At 43.4% G+C, this 16,767-nt stretch overlaps 1 protein-coding gene across 3 annotated transcripts in view; it reads left to right on the forward strand.

The window, feature by feature from the left end:
* Window positions 1–7,747, forward strand: part of UBA2 (ubiquitin like modifier activating enzyme 2) — a 43,848-nt gene extending 36,101 nt beyond the window's left edge. For all 3 annotated transcript variants that reach the window (XM_032170424.2, XM_032170423.2, XM_058425547.1), the window contains 3 exons: window positions 1,842–1,947; window positions 4,762–4,898; window positions 6,896–7,747. In XM_032170424.2, coding sequence (XP_032026315.1) covers window positions 1,842–1,947; window positions 4,762–4,898; window positions 6,896–7,077 — 425 coding nt within the window. In that variant the 3' untranslated portion in view covers window positions 7,078–7,747. The remainder of the gene's footprint in view (window positions 1–1,841; window positions 1,948–4,761; window positions 4,899–6,895) is intronic.
* Window positions 7,748–16,767: the final 9,020 nt, after the last annotated feature.

Below are 16,767 nucleotides of genomic sequence, written 5' to 3' on the forward strand. Positions count from 1 at the left end.
ACTGCCACCTGCCACCAGGGTTTAAACAGGGGAGTAGCAGGGAGCTAGTTAGGATGGGATTGAGGGATTTTTACTAAGGCAGAGGCAGGTGATAGATTTGAGATTCGCAAAGTCAGAACTTGGAGCCCAGTTGAGGAATAGTATTACAATGTTAGCAGCGTTGTTAGGTGAGCACAAGACTTCACAGGTGATGCTAATTCACCAAAATGTGAACCCCCATTAACTGGTTTTCCTTTTGAATGTGATGGTTCCAAGAGGTTTGCAGTCAGTGGAGATGTGTGAAAGGGCTTGGAGGTGGAAATCTGGGTAAGAATGTCAAGGGCATTCCTGGTAGATTAAAATGGTAAAGCAAGCAACAGATCTGGAAAAGAACTAGGAGAAACTGTTAGTATTTTCCGGGTGTCAATGTAGGGAAAGCCTTTCTAAGCGTTTTCCTTATAAACAATGAAATAAATGTTAAAAAGCCAAAAAAAAAGGTGGGGGGGATTGAAAATTGAGATTATATAGAAAATTGGGCTTGGTGCGCTGGCTGACACCTCTAATCCTAGCACTTTGAGGGGCCGAGGCAGGCAGATCACTTGAGGCCAGGAGTTTGAGACCAGCCTGGCCAACATGGTAAAACCTCATCTCTTGTAAAAATACAAAAATTAGGCTGGGCATTGTAGCTGTAATCCCAGCACAAGGGAGGCTGAGGTGGGTGGATCACCTGAGGTCAGGAGTTGGAGACCAGCTTGGCCAATATGGCGAAACCCCCTCTCTACTAAAAATACAAAAATCAGCCAGGCATGGTGGGGGGATGCATTTAATCCCAGCTATTCAGGAGGCTAAGGCAGGAGAATCGCCTGAACCTGGGAGGTGGAGGTTGCAGTGAGCCAAGTTGGTGCCACTGCACTCCAGCCTGGACAACAGAGTGAGATTCTGTCTCAAAAAAAAAAAAAAAAATTTGTTAGGCGTGGTGGTGCACACCTGTAGTCCCAGCTATTCTGGAGGCTGAGGTAGAAAGACTGCTCAAGCCCGGGATACACTCTGGCCTGCACGACACAGTGAGACCCTGTCTTAAAAAAAAAAAATTTATTTTAATGGCGAAAAGTTTTCAGAATTTCTCAGTTTGGTCCCCTTGAAGTAGTTTCGGTAGTTAAGTGTTTTAAGACTGAATTCCCAGTGTTTTAATGTTTTAGGGTGCTAGGGCCTCCATAACAAATACCACAGCCCAGGTGGCTTAAACAACAGAAGTTTACATTCCCACAGTTCTGGAGGCTGGAAGACGAAGATGAAGGTGCTGGCAGGTTTGTTTTATTTTAAAGCCTCTCTCCTTTGCTTGCGGATAGCTTCCTTTCTGTTGTGTCACATGGCCTTTTCTCTAGGGGTGCACATCCCTGATGTCTCTGTCCAGATTTTGGGATTGATTGATTGATTGATTGGAGACAGAGTCCCAAAAATTCTTTTTGCTGCTTTGTTGCCTAGCAGGCTGGAGTGCAGTAGTGCAACCACACACCTCAGTGTAACTCCTGGGCTTCAGGAATCAATCCTGCCCTGGCCTCCCAAAGTACTGAGATTATAGATGTGAGCCACTGTGCCTGCCTTCCTCCTCCTGTAAGGACATCAGTCAGATCAGATTAGAGCCTACCCTACTTGCCCCATTTAAATTTAATCATTCCTTTAAAAAGTCCTATCTCCAAATACAATCAGATTCTGAGATAGTGGGGATTAGGGTTTCAACCTTTGGATTTTGGTGAACAGGACACAATTGAGCCCATAACAGAGGTTTATCTTTTTAAAAAATGAACCTGACTGCTCTATGAAGATGTAACTGAAGTATCTAAATTATTCATGTTTCCTAGCTAATAATCACAAGAAGTTGTCAGAATTTGGAATTAGAAATGGCAGCCGGCTTCAAGCAGATGACTTCCTCCAGGACTATACTTTATTGATCAACATCCTTCATAGGTAAGAGCTATTAATATTTTAATTGTAAGAAATTATTCAAATATATAAACTTTAGACAAAATGGAGGAAAAGTTTTCTTATCCTTAAACCCTGCTGTTCATTTGAAACTGTATAGTATATTTGGTCAAGTTGGTCACTGAGTTCCGTGATGTTTGACCTACAGAAAAATTTGAGGATTCAGAAAATGGCGGGGTGCGGTGGCTCATGCCTGTAATCCCAGAATTTTGGGAGGCCGAGGCAGGCGGATCACCTGAGGTCAGGAGTTCAAGACCAACCTGGCCAACATGGTGAAACCCTGTCTCTGCTAAAAATGCAAAAATTAGCCGGGCATAGTGGCAGGCACCTGTAGTCCCAGCTACTTGGGAGGGTAAGGTAGGAGAATCCCTTGAACCCAGGAGGTGGAGGTTGCAGTGAGCTGGGATCGCGCCATTGCACTCCAACCTGAGCGACAGAGTGAGACTCCAACTTAAAAAAGAAAACAAACCCAGATATAAAAGAAATAAGCAAAAAATGTTTAAGAGTAACTGTCATCAGTCGTGGCTGATCAGAAAGACCTAGAGTCCAGGTGTTTGAATAGTTTAAACAGAGGCGAATTCATTATAGTAATTGAACTGGAATAAAATTATTAATTATTTTTCAAGGTTCTCTAGAAAAAAGAAATATTTCTCCCATAAAACAAATCATTTCGTTTGTGATTTTGTGGCAATAACAAAAGAATATTGGGAATTGTCTATACTGGCCGGGCATGGTGGCTCACACCTGTAATCCCAGCATTTTGGGAGGTCGATCACCTGAGGGTGGATCACCTGAGGTCAGGAGTTTGAGACCAGCCTGGCCAAAGGCTGGTGGTGGCGCACGCCTGTAATCCCGGAAACTTAGGAGTCAGAGGTTGCAGTGAGCCAAGATTGCGCCATTGCACTCCAGGCTGGGTGACAAAAGCAGAACTCCATCTCAAAAAAAAAAAAAAAAAAAAAAAAAGAATTGTCTGTACAGATTCCCGAGTCTATAGCACAGTTAAGATAGACATGGTCCCCTACTCTGATATATTCATGTGTTGACCAGGGTGCATTTTTGTTCCACATGGTGGAACTGCGCCTGACTTGGGATTTTTGGGTAGCATCTAACAAACATAAAGGGTTTAGTGGTGCTGCCACCTGCGTCCAGTTATTTTGTCAATATTTTCATGAGTATACAAACATGCATAGTGTTGGTGTGGTTATTTGGAGAGAACTGCATTTCATACTTTGTTTATAAAAAGCATAAAATGACAAGAAGGAGGCCAGGTACGATGGCTCATGTCTGTGATCCCAGCACTTTGGGAGGCTGAGGCAGGTGGATCACGAGGTCAGGAGTTCAAGACCAGCCTGACCAACATGGTGAAACCCCATCTCTACTAAAAATACAAAAATTAGCTGGGTGTGGTGGCACGTGCCTGCAGTCCCAGCTACTCAGGAGGCTGAGGCAGGAGAATTGTTTGGACCTGGGAGCCGAGTTTGCAGTGAGCCAAGATTGCGCCATTGCACTCCAGCCTGGGCGACAGAGGGAGACTCCGTGTCAAAAAAAAAAAAAAAAAAAAAAAAAAAAAAAAAAAAAAGGAAGGACTGAATGTGAGTTATTAGTAAGTAGTGTATTTCACAGTTATATAATGGAGTCAAAGTGGTCCTGCTTCAGTTGGACACTAGTTAGATGTAAGTGGCATGCTTGTTTTCACTTGTGAAAGAAGAGACAGTGGAAGGACATGTACAATAAAGTGGAAATACCACATAGTATTTAAAAGAGGAGGCATAATTAGGGTTTTTAATAATATTTTTTAGCTCTCTGGGAACAGAACCCCACCCCTTAAAACATGTATGTCTTTTCTTTGGCTTACATGTTTTTGATGTTTTTGGGAGTTCATGTACAGAAGCATGGTGTGCCTTGTAAAGATGGGGGGGACCCAGAAATCATGTAGTTCTGCCCATAAGACACCACATTACTATAGTTAAGATCACATTGTAGGCCGGGTGCGGCGGCGGCTCACACCTGTTATCCCAGCACTTTGGGAGGCTGAGACGGGTGGATCACAGGCTCAGGGATTCAAGACCAGCCTAGCTAGTATGGTGAAACCCTGTCTCTACTAAAAATACAAAAAAAATTAGCTGGGCGTGGTGGCGCGCCTATAGTCCCAGCTGCTTGGGAGGCTGAGGCAGAAGAATAGCTTGAACCTGGGAGGCAGAGGTTGCAGTGAACTGAGATCACGCTACTGCACTCTAGCCTGGGTGACAGAGTGAAACTCCATCTCGAAAAAAAGAAAAAGATCACATTGTAAGTAGAGGATATAGAAATCTTTTTTTGGCGTAGTAGCTGAAGAAAGAATGTCTAAGAGTTGCTTTAGGCCGCTGAGTTTTGTACCCAGTTTTATGCTTTAGCAATAAAAGTTATTTACTGTTTTAAAGAAACAAAAAACCAAAACCTTGCCCTGATTTGAAAGTGCATGTAGAGTTTTTGATTATCACAGAAATTTGTTGGGTACCGTCTTTTTTATTATAAGTTTAGCTCTTTGAAAATTAGAATCCAAGGTGGGTATGGTTGGCTCACGCCTGTAATCCCAGCACTTTAGGAGACCAAGGTGGGAGGATGGCTTGAGCCCAGGATTTCAAGACCAGCCTGGGCAACATTACGAGACCCTATCTTTAATTTTTTTTTTATTAAAAAAAATTAGAATCCACATATTTGCTGTGTACATAGTGTATGCTGTGAGGAACAACAGGATTTCTCTGGTGCTCCTTTGCTTTGTAAATAGTCATAGCAGTGACCTGTGTGATTCTCCTGCAGTGAAGACCTAGGAAAGGATGTTGAATTTGAAGTTGTTGGTGATGCCCTGGAAAAAGTGGGGCCCAAACAAGCTGAAGATGCTGCCAAAAGCATAACCAATGGCAGTGATGATGGAGCTCAGCCCTCCACCTCCACAGGTGAGTATGGCTCTAGCCAGCAGGTTATTAAATACCCACCAAGCAAGAGTAAAAACAAACTGATTATTAGGAACATTGACCATAAATCCATAAAACTACTAGAGGTGTGTATTGGTTTGGTATTGATTGTTGTAATGGAGCTTTGAATTTATGAACCATGAAAACATTTAAGGCTGGGTGTGGTGGCTTACACCTGTAATCCCAGCACTTTGAGAGGCCAAGAGGGGAGTATTACTTGAGGCCAGGAGTTGGAGAACAGCCTGGGCAACACAGTGAGAGACCCCCAGCTCTACAAAAAAAAAAAAAAAAATTAACCAGTCATGGTAGCGTGTACCTGTAGTCTCAGCTACTCAGGAGGCTGAAGTGGTTCGCTTGAACCCAGGAGTTCGACACTGCACTGCAGCCTGGGCAACAGCAAGACCATGTCTCAAAAAAAAAAAAAAAAAAAAGTCATTTAAGGCCAGGCATGGTGGCTCACGCCTGTAATCCCAACACTTTGGGAGGCCGAGGCGGGCAGATCGCCTGAGCTCAGGAGTTGGACACTAACCTGGGCAACACAGTGAAACCCCATCTGTACTAATAATACAAAAAATTAGCCGGGCGTGGCGGCATATGTCTGTAGTCCCAGCTACTTGGGAGGCTGAGGCAGGAGGCGGAGGTTGCAGTGAGCTGGGATCGCGCCACTACACTCCATCCAGCCTGGGTGACAGAGCGAGACTTCGGGCTCAAAACAAACAAAAAGTCATTTAAGACTGGGGGAAATTCTTACAGAAATTTCTTACAGAAAATAGGAACACTTTGTTATTTTTTGTTAATTTGTTTTTACAGTTTGAAATGATAGTTTACTAGTGCGCAAAGTCAGCTTATGTAGTAGCAGGTTGGGGTTTTGTATGCTTGTTTTAAGGAGCAATAAATCCATGCATCTGACTATTTTGAGTGAACAGGTGCTTGGTAAGTATGGAATTTAGGCATGTTAGGGTTTCCTTGTCACCAGTATGACTTGGATATAGTCCTTTCCCCTGGATTTTCAGTGCTGGTGCTTGGTATTTTTCCAAATAACTGATTCTTTACTGTATTCTGATTTGAATATTTACTTCTCTCCCTTTCTTCCTTTAGTTAGGAAACTAAAGGTTACCAAATTTTTACTTCTTTGTTTTCATTTCTTTGACCCTATGTCTGTGGCATTCTTTGGAATATGTTTACTCTTGGCTCTAGTGTTCTCTTGAGAATTTTGGAGACGAACATTCAGATTATGGCCTGGGTCATTGGTTCATAACCTGTTTTTTTTCCCCTCACTGAAATTAGAAAGGTCCATCATCCTCCTTTGAAAAGGAAGAGACTATCCGGTAGATTTTCCAAAATCATAATTTGAAATGTACATTTATTGATTCTCTACTGTGGGTAGGTTTCCAAGGTTACAGCCATGAGTAAGATAGGTATTCTGCCTTTGATTTTGTTGGACGAGGAGATAAAACCACCTTTAGTATCAGTTCTGCATTGGGGATGGTTCCTGGCTTCATCCTCTGCTACTATGTAAGCTTGGGAAGTCATTCACTGAGTTTCCTTTCCTGGAAAGCAGATAATCATGTGATCTTCTTTATAGGGTTGTGATGATTAAATGAGTTGTCATATGCACAGTGCTCAGAACAGTTCCTGGCACATTGTAAGTGCTGTATTGTTGTTATTGTTACCACTACTACCATTATTAGAATATGTACCCTCTGCTTTTCTATTGGAGAATGTAGAGGTAGAGTCAAGGATGTGTATGAGTCCTTTGAGTTACATAATGCTTGTCACAATATTTTGTTTTGATTAGAATATAAATAGGTTCTTATCATATAAAACATTTAAAACAGTATGTAAATACGTAATGTGTAAAGTCAAAATGCAGCCATTCTTGTTTGGTGTATATTAGAAGTCAGCTTTCACTTATAGAAAATACTGGTGAGCACAAGTAACTCCCATGCTTTTACTCATTTTCTTTTTTCTGAAATAAGCTCAAGAGCAAGATGATGTTCTCATAGTTGATTCGGATGAAGAAGATTCTTCAAATAATGCCAATGTCAGTGAAGAAGAGAGAAGCCGCAAGAGGAAATTAGATGAGAAAGAGAATCTCAGTGCAAAGAGGTCACGTATAGAACAGAAGGAAGAGCTTGATGATGTCATAGCATTAGATTGAACAGAAATGCCTCTAAACAGAACCCTCTTACTATTTAGTTTATCTGGGCAGAACCAGATTGTTATGTCCTTTGTTCCAAAGGGAAAAAATTGACACCAGTGACTTGAAAATGATTCTGCTCCCTTTGAAAGCATTCATTTTGCTAGAACTGTTAGACACATTGCAGTATGCTGTATTGAAAGTAGGAATATAGTTTTAAAAACCCTTTGAACAAAGTGTGTGCATAACCAGTCATGAGATAAAACAACACAATGCATGTTGCCTTTTTAATGTAAATACCCTTAGGTATCATTAATAGTTTCAAAATATTGTGGTTTAGTAAAGTTGATACCTGGTTATAAATATTATGCCTTTATTTTTGGCTAGAAGAAGAATTATTTTTAGCCTAGATCTAACCATTTTCATACTCTTAACTGATTGAAACAGATTCAAAGAAGTATCAAGTGCTATGCATTGAAACTTGTTTTTAAATGTAAAATGGCACTATGTATATTAATGTAAAACAATGTTAATTTACTCAAGTTTTCAGTTTGTACTGCCTGGTATGTCTGTGTAAGAAGCCAATTTTTGTGTATTGTTACAGTTTCAGGTTATTTATATTCGATGTTTTGTAAAACTCAAATAACGACTATACTTATGGACCAAATAAATGGCATCTGCATTCTTGTTACACATGCCTGCACAGTTTCTGTTTCTGCTGCCTTATATCTACTGCAGGAATGCCAAATTCTTTCCATTAAAAAAAGAACTCAGCCGGGCACGGTGGCTCACACCTGTAATCCCAGCACTTTGGAAGGCTGAGGCAGGTGGATCACCTGAGGTCAGTAGTTCAAGACCAACCTGGCCAACATGGTGAAACCCCATCTCTACTAAAAAAAAAAAAAATTAGCCAGGCCTGGTGGCAGGCACCTGTAATTCCAGCTACTCCGGAGGCTAAGGCAGGAGAATTGCTTGAACCCGGGAGGCAGAGGTTGCAGTGAGCCAAGATTGTGCTATTGCACTCCAGCCAGGGCAACGAGTGGAACTCCATCTCAAAAAAGGTTCGGAAGATCTCCACTGTTTGCCAAAGATGAGTACTTTCTTTTCTTTTTTCTTGAGACTTCACAGGTAGGAAGAGTACTTTCTAAAAGCTCTTTGTGCGTGTGGTGGTGGTGCACATCTGTGTTCCAGCTACTCAGGAGGCTGAGGCAGGAGGATGGCTGGAGCCCAGAAGTTCAAGGTCAGTCTGGGTAACAGCAAGATCCTGTCTCTAAAAAATAAGTAAATAAAAGAAAGCATTTAATGGCAGTGGGTTTTTTGTTTGTTTTTGAGATGAAGCCTCACACTGTCATCTGGCCTGGAGTGCAGTGGTGCAATCCCGGCTCACTGCAACCTCCGCCTCCCAGGTTCAAGTGATTCTTCTGTCTCAGCCTCCCCCGTAGCTGGGATTACAGGCGCCCACCACCACACTCAGCTAATTTTTTTGTATTTTTAGTAGAGATGGGGTTTCACTATTGTTGGCCAGGCTGGTCTCGAACTCCTGACCTCGTGGTCCGCCTCCCTCAGCCTCCCAAAGTGCTGGGATTACAGGCGTGAGCCACTGTGCCTGGCCTAATGGCAGTGTTTTTAAAATTTGGATTGTCAGCAGTTGGCCTTTGTTGAGAAAGTGTGACTTTGCCCAAACCCAGTAACTTGGAGCCTTGGATTTGAGATGCTGGAGAGGGAGTCCTCCCCCCGTTTTGCAGTGTTTGTCTGGGTTGTCCCCTAGTTTACCAAAGTCCATTTTGAATGTACCATCCCCAGCCCAATTCCAGCCTACAGATAGTGCCACACCACCAGTAGGTGGAGTAGCACTGTCTTCCTGGTCCCAGACCTCAGAGGGCTTTGCCTCTTAGGGTACTCTTATCACTCAGAGATGGGCCTTGAGTTTTCAGAGAACAGAAACCCATTAAGCTGTTTCCCCTATTGTATTCATGTGCCCTTTGTGTTTCTGGCAATAATTTCTTTTATATTTCAACTAAATTTTAAATGTCTAATTCATGTATTGTTCTACTTTGTGTAATTCATACTGTACCATTCAGCTTATTAACCATTACTCCTTGTTTTCCACCATTTGTAAATTCAGCATGTAACCAGAGCTTTCAGAGAAACCATGTTGAAGACTGGGTGTGGTGGCTCACACCCATAAGCCTAGCACTTTGAGAGGCTGAGGCAGGAGGATCGTTTGAGCCCAGGAGTTTGAGACCAGCCTGGGCAACGTGGCAAAACCCCATCTCTACAAAAAATACAAAAAATAGCTGAGCGTGGTGGCACTTGCCTGTAGCCCCAGCTATTCGGGAGGCTGATGGAGGAGGATCACTTGAGCCTGGGAGGCGGGGTTTGCAGTGAGCCAAGATTGTACCACTGTACTTCAGACTGGGTGACAGAATGAGACCCTGTCTCTGAAAAGAAAAAAGAAAAGTCATGTTGACTAAGACTCAGCCTTCTGGAGCCCCAGAGTGGAGTGACTTTCACCTGTGAGCTTCATCTGCCTTTAGGTTTTCAGAAGGTGTTTAATTTTCCTCCAGAAAATAATTTGAAACTTAACAGAACTATGTAATATAAAATGAAATATCTTAGGATGCCATCTCACTCTTCAAACTTTGTATTCTGAAAAGTTCTCTAGAAATTTGATTTTGAAATTCTGTCCATTCTTTACACATCATCCTGCCTGCCTTTATTTTTGCAGTGGTGCCATCATAGGTCACTGCAGTCTTGACCTCCTGGCTTCAAGCAATTCTCCCTCCCCAGCCTCCTAAGTCCTTGGAACTACAGGAGCTCACCACCATGCCCAGCTAATTTTTAAAACTTCTTTTGTGCAGACAGGGTCTCAACGTTGCCCAGGCTTGTCTCCAACTCCTGGCCTCAAGCAATCCTCCCACCTTGGCGTTGCCAAGTACTGGGATTACAGGCCCTGAGCTGCGTGCCCTGTCCTTACCCTGCTTTGTAGACACAGTTAACAATGTGTTTCTGATATTTTGTGTATGTTCTTTTGTTCTTTCCTATTTGAATGTATAGTGCATGATGATAAGTGCTAGTTAGGTCTGCGGAGTTGTTTCTAATTTGGCAGACCAGTGTTTTTCATCTTTGCATTAACTATTGCTACCTTTTTCAGCAGGTTTGTTAGGAAAGCAGGTCTGACTACTAGTTGCAGGGATCCTGTACAACTAGACAGTGAACCAAAGCATATCCAGGCTTTCCCCAGATCCCTAGAGGGTGGAGACACTTCAGATCTTGTGTTGTATTCATGGTTTTTCCATGTAATTTGTCTCACCAGCTGGGAGCTGGGAGTAGGGCTTGCAAAGGGAGTTTCCTCAACAGCTTCTTTTCACCTCCAGCCTGAAATATGGTGTTGACAAACTGTCTTCCAGCCTCACTGGGAACAGTGTGGTGACAAGTTTACCTAGAGAATCCATTGTCCTAAAGACTACTGGCTACTCAGCATGTGCCATGAGAGGTTTCAACATTTTAACTCATTAATGAGATAACTGACTAGGCAAAGATCACTGGATGCCAAAACCTTTCAGGTAAAAGGCTGCTGAGGAACAGAATTTTAGCACAACACTCAAATGTTGCTGCACAGGTCACTTGCAAAAGGAAAACATCTTTATTTATTTTAGAGACAGGGTCTCGCTCTGTCCCCCGGGCCGGAGTGCAGTGATACGATCACTGCAGCCTCGACTTCTCAGGCTCAAGTGATCTTCCCACCTCAGCCCCGCCAAGTAGCTGGGACTACCGGTGTGAGCCACCACGCCTAATTTGGAAAACACCAATCTTCACAATGGACAGATCTGACTGCCACCACCATAATCAATTGATCAAACCTAGTGTCACTTATGGGACGGCCTGATGTTTCTGTGCTTCCTAAGATGATATCAAGAACACAGCAGTATCTCACCAAGAAATTGTTGACTGGAATCTAACCACGCATCTAGACCTCCAGCTGACAGGAAATGGAGAGAGGGTAGAGGAACAAGTTAACATTCAGAAACAATCAGGTGAGCAGAATATGTGTGATATTCTGTAACTGCCAGGGCTCTTCGGCAAGTGTCATTTCAAAAAAGGAAGGAGTAGGCATTCTGGGTTAAAAGACATTTAAGAGACAACCCAATACAATGTATGAATAATTTTTTTTGCATCCTAGTTCAACAAAATAAATGACTATAACAATTCTTGTAACAACTGGAAATTTGAAAATGGAACAAATATAGGTAATATAGAATTGTTTTCTTCAGTACGATAATGTGATTGTAATTATGTTCTTTTTAGTGTATTACGGGCAAAGCTTCAATACCAGCAACTTTTTTTTTTTGAGTTGGACTCGCTCTGGTGCCCAGGCTGGAGTAGAGTGGTATCATGGCTCAGTGCAGCCTCAAACTCCTGGACTCAAGCGACCCTCCTCCCTCAGCCTACCACGTAGCTGGGACTGCAGGTGTTATGCCACCACGCCTGGCTAATTTTTTCAATTTTTTGTAGAGGGGGTTTTGCTGTTGCCCAGGCTGGTCAAAGTCCTGGGCTCAAGCGATCTTCCCTCCTTGGCCTCCCTCAAAGTGCTGGGATTACAGTTGTGAGCCACTGCACCTGTCTCAGACTAGATGGGGAGGAAAATAGCAAAATTAACATTTATTGAACCTAGGTACTGTGTGTTTCATTGTACCATTCAGCTTTGAAAACTTTCATAATAAAAGTGAATATATATATATATATACACACACACACACACACACAAATACATATATACATACACAGGCAGTCTATTTTCCTTTTGTGCCTATTTGACTTTTCCAAGTTTTATATTGAGTATGTCCTATGATTAAAGTCAGAAAGGCAATAAAGGTTATTAAACATACAAGGTGGAAAGAGAAAGTGCTAGTGGGATTCCGGGCTCAACACTGTTGAAGTCAGCTTTACCCATCCTTGTTGCTAGGCTTGACTTGGGAAGGATTCTCTTTCATTTGAGCCTCCAGAGAACTAAGCCAGGTGGTTCCCACTAGATGAATGCCCCACTCAGAGGCTGTCAGACAGCATTTAGTTGATAATAGATGTTCCTGAAAATTGTCCATCAATGGCATACATGTCTGACGTGGACTTGGCCTACACCCAAGGAACATGCACAAATGTAAGCTGCTTACCAGCCTTTTGTAATATACAAAAAACAAAAATGTGGGCCAGGTGAGGTGGCCAATGCCTGTAATCCCAGCACTTTGGGAGGCCGAGGCAGATAGATTGCTTGAGGCCAGGAGTTCAAGACCAGTCTGGCCAACGTGGTGAAACCCCATCTCTACTAAAAAAAATAGAAAAATTAGCTCGGTGTGGTGGTGCACACCTGTAATCCCAGCTACTTGGGAGGCTGAGGCATGTGAGTTGCTTGAACCCGGGAGGCAGAGGTTGCAGTCAGCTGAAATGGTGTCATTGCGCTCCAGCCTGGGTGACAGAGTGAGACTGTCTCAAAAAAATAAATACATGAATAAATAAAAATGTGAAAAGTAAAGAAAACCCAAAAAGATCAGAGAAGAAAAAATGTCAGCAGATGTTTCTATTCATTGCGACATGTAGATAGATGTAGGGAGGACCTCCTGTTTGTTTGCATTTTAAAGCAGTATTCCTGAGGTCCGTTTTGAGAGAGGATATATTTAGAGAAGTATTTTTATTTCACACTGGGAACACATTATTTGCATTCTGCTCACAGAAGGAACATTTTCTTTTTCCTGCATCCAATTCAAAACACATTGCATCCAAAAGCTTATTTGAGAAATTTTAGAACTCAAAACTAAAAAAATTAAAAATCAACAGTTGAACTACAGGGCTACAACACGACTGTGTAGTTTGGCTATGTTTTGAAGACAATTATCTCCTGGTAAAGTAACATTTTAGGAAGTTTTGCTAAATGTCTCTGACTCATGCCAGTTTAACAATTTTAAGTCTAGCAACAAGTGATGACTCACAGATCAGGGAAGATTCTCAGCAAAAGCTTTACCAGAACATACAGCGTCTGAGAAGGTCCTCAGGCTTTGCACTTTAGAGTCTTTCAATGGTTTACTTTGATTCTCAGATCAACCAATCTCAGGAAATTTAGGTACTGTGCAGGCGATGTCATTCAGCCATTCTGTCAACACAAATTGCATCCCTGCCCTGTGCAGTGCTGCCCTCGGTGGAAAACGTTACCACTGTTGCCAGCCTGGGTAGAAACCTTTGAAAGCACAATGAACTAAAGACTGGTATGCATGAAAACCCAACTCCTCATGTCATTTTGACAGCAGTAGGTGGTGAGTTGGAGATCTGAGTACCCACACCCTGTGTGCTGCCACACCGAGAAGCAGATGTCCCAGTTGGTTATAGCAGCAGCTTCCAGGAGGTTTGGAAGTCATAAACACCAACCTCATACTGAAAAGCGTAATGCCAGGTTGGGCATCGTGGCTCATGCCTGTAATCCTAGCACCTTGGGAGGCTGAGGCAGGAGGATCATTTGAGCCCAGGAGTTCAAGACCAGCCTGGGCAACATAGTGAGACCCTATCACTACAAAAAATAAAAAATTAGCCAGGCATGGTGGCATGTGTCTGTGGTCCCAGCTACTTGAGAGGCTCAGGTGGGAGGATCACTTAAGCCAGGAAGTTGAGGCTGAGGTATGATCACAGCACTGCAGCCTGGCCAAGAGAGTGAGACCCTGTCTCAAAAAAATAATATCAAAAGCTCCATTAATCTGGGCATCCCCAAATAGGTCCTCCCCATTGAGCTGTAGATTGGCTGGGGTTTTTACCATGGTACAAAGTTTGGGCAGAAATTCCCATTCCTGTGTGCGTGGTAAGGCTTCAAGACAAGAAAAGAAGGCCTTTGCCAGATGCAGTGGTTTGCACCTGTAATCCCAGCACTTAGGGAGGTCAAGGCAGGAGGATTGCTTGAGTCCAGGAATTTGTCTGGGCAATGTGGTGAAACCTCACTCTACGAAAAAAAAAAAAATACAAAAAAAAAAAATTAGTTTGGCATGGTGGCATGTGCCTGTAGTCCTAGCTAACCTGGAGGCTGAGGTGGGAGGATCACTGGAAACCAGGAGTTTGAAGCTGCAGTGAGCTGAGCCATGATCGCATCACTGCACTCCAGCCTGGATGACAGAGTGGGATCATGTTACACACACACACACACACACACGTCAAAGACCAACAACAAAAAACAAAAACCCCCATGGAGACAGGAAGGAAGCAAGCTGCAAGTATCATGTCTTAGCCTTAATTCTTAGATTGGTTCCCCAATCTATCCATGGCTTCAATGATCAACGCTTTGAATCTTCTTGCATCCTCAGAGAGGCCTAAAGGGGATAACAGGACCAGGAGAGATTGAAGTTAGACTCAATCTGGCAGAAAGAGTGGGGCCTCAGAGAAGAGGGGATGAAAAAATTCCCTTGGGTGCCCAGCCTGGTATTACATTTTTGAGTATGAGGTTGGTTTCTATGACTCTTAGAGCTCCTGGAAGCTGCCTCTCAGCGCGGCAGCACACAGGGCGGGTGCTCAGAGAAGAGGGGATGGAAAAATCCCTCCCAGTGGATAGGACAGAACGTGCATCTTGAGCCTGGTGCTGTGTGTGGGAGGAGTGGTCCCCAGGAGCTGAGCCGGAAAGGTGTGTGTGCTTCAGGTGAGAGACTGGTGCTGGAAATTCGACAAGGGTAAAAACTGTCATAGGCTAAGGAGAAAAAGTGTGGGTCCCAGAAACTTCATGTGGCGTTTGGCTGCCATTCCCCTCCCCTCATAACCCATTATCCACTCACAGCTGATTGACAAGTGGCCCAGGACTCCATAAGAAAACCCCTGAATTCTGTCAATACCTGGGGTCCATACAGTACAGACAACTAAGGAGGTCTGATGGAAGCTAGATTACAAGGAAGGGCATGGGGGGGCTCCTTAAAAAATCACCATTGTAGGTGGGGCATAGTGGCTCACGCCTGTAATCCCAGCACTCTGGGAGGCCGAGGCGGGTGGATCATCTGAGGTCAGGAGTTCGAGACCAGCCTGGCCAACATGGTGAAACCCCGTCCCTACTAAAAAAAAAGAAAAATATGTATATATATATATATATATATATATATATATATATACACACACATACATACATACACACACACACACATATATATATAGAGAGAGAGAGAGCGAGAGAGACACACACACACAAAAGTTAGCCAGGCATGGTTGTGGATGCCTGTAATTCCAGCTACTTTGGAAGCTGAGGCAGGAGAATCACTTGAACCTGGGAGGTGGAGGTTGCAGTAGTTGCGGTGAGCCGATATCACGCCATTGCACTCCAGCCTGGGCAACAAGAGTGAAACTCCATCTCAAAACAAAAAACAAGCAAACAAAAAACCACCATGGTGTGGACAGAGTCTGGGTAGGGTCAGCTCCTGGGATCTGGGAAGATGATGATGATGGTGGTTCAGGACATGGTGCAGGACTAGATTGAACATGTCCTGTTCTGGCCTCCAAGTGTGTCTTTGCTTAAACAAAGGGAAGACCAGTTAACTTGAGAGGATGATAAACCCCTCCTTTGGAACAGTGGGACTCAGGCAGTGGTGTGTGGAGCCAGCTTATCCCAGCTTGCAAGAACTGGTTATACCCATTTCTTTCCAGCTCAGTTCAGTGGCCCCATATTTATAGCTTGAAATTGGCCATGCTGGGAGTATTTACACCATGGCAATTGGCAAATGCTACACATCAGGGCTCCTGATTTATACAAATTCCTTCCTAGAGAGCTGGTTGTTAGACATTTACCAGCACACCACTGGACTGAGGAGGAAAATGCTCAGAGAGAGGTGAACACAAAGAACATTCCTGCAACAGGGGAGGACAGAGGGGGCATCAGGAGGGTTGGACATTGAGTCCATGGACAGTGCTTTAAATCCCTTGAGAGAGCCCCATCCCCTTCCTTCTCCTGGACTGTGCATCTCAGACAGAAGGAGCCAGTCTGTTGAGATCACTCAATACCCCTGGAGTGAGGAGACAGAAGATGGGGTCAGGGGGACATTTAGGTAATGTAGAGATGAGACCCCACAATTCTGCAGACTACTTCAAATCCACCTAACATCGCAATAGTCTGATTCCCAAGCCATTCATTAAATCTTTTGACTATAACTGCTTAATGTATTTCCCACTTCAAGCATGTACATAAACTATTCTAACGGTAAATATCAAACATTTTAGGTTGTTTCTGGGTTTTGTCGTTGTCATTTATTACTAGTAGAGCAAGTAATAGGTTTTGGCTGACCCTGGATGTGAATATAGTTTAAATCTTGAAAGCTCTAAGTGGGCAGGTGGGGAAAGAACAGTTACTTATTTTATTATTATTATTATTATTATATTATTATTATTATTATTATGGAGGCAGGGTATTGCTCTGTCACCCAGGCTGGAATGCAGTGGTGTCATCTTGGCTCACTGCAACCTCTGCCTCGTGGGTTCAAGCGATTCTTGTGCCTCAGCCTCCCAAGTAGCTGGGATTACAGGTGTGCACCACTACACCCGGCTAATTTTTGCATTTTTTATTTTAATAGAGACAGGGTTTCGCTATGTTGGCCAGGCTGGTCTCAAACTCCTGAGCTCAAGTGATCCGCCTGTCCCAGCCTCCCAGTGTGCTGGGAGTACAGGAGTGAGCCACCGTGCCCAGCCAGAACAGTTATTAAATACTTG

Source organism: Hylobates moloch, unplaced genomic scaffold (genome assembly GCF_009828535.3).
Source record: "Hylobates moloch isolate HMO894 unplaced genomic scaffold, HMol_V3 SCAFFOLD_12, whole genome shotgun sequence".
Taxonomy (NCBI): Eukaryota; Metazoa; Chordata; class Mammalia; order Primates; family Hylobatidae; genus Hylobates; species Hylobates moloch.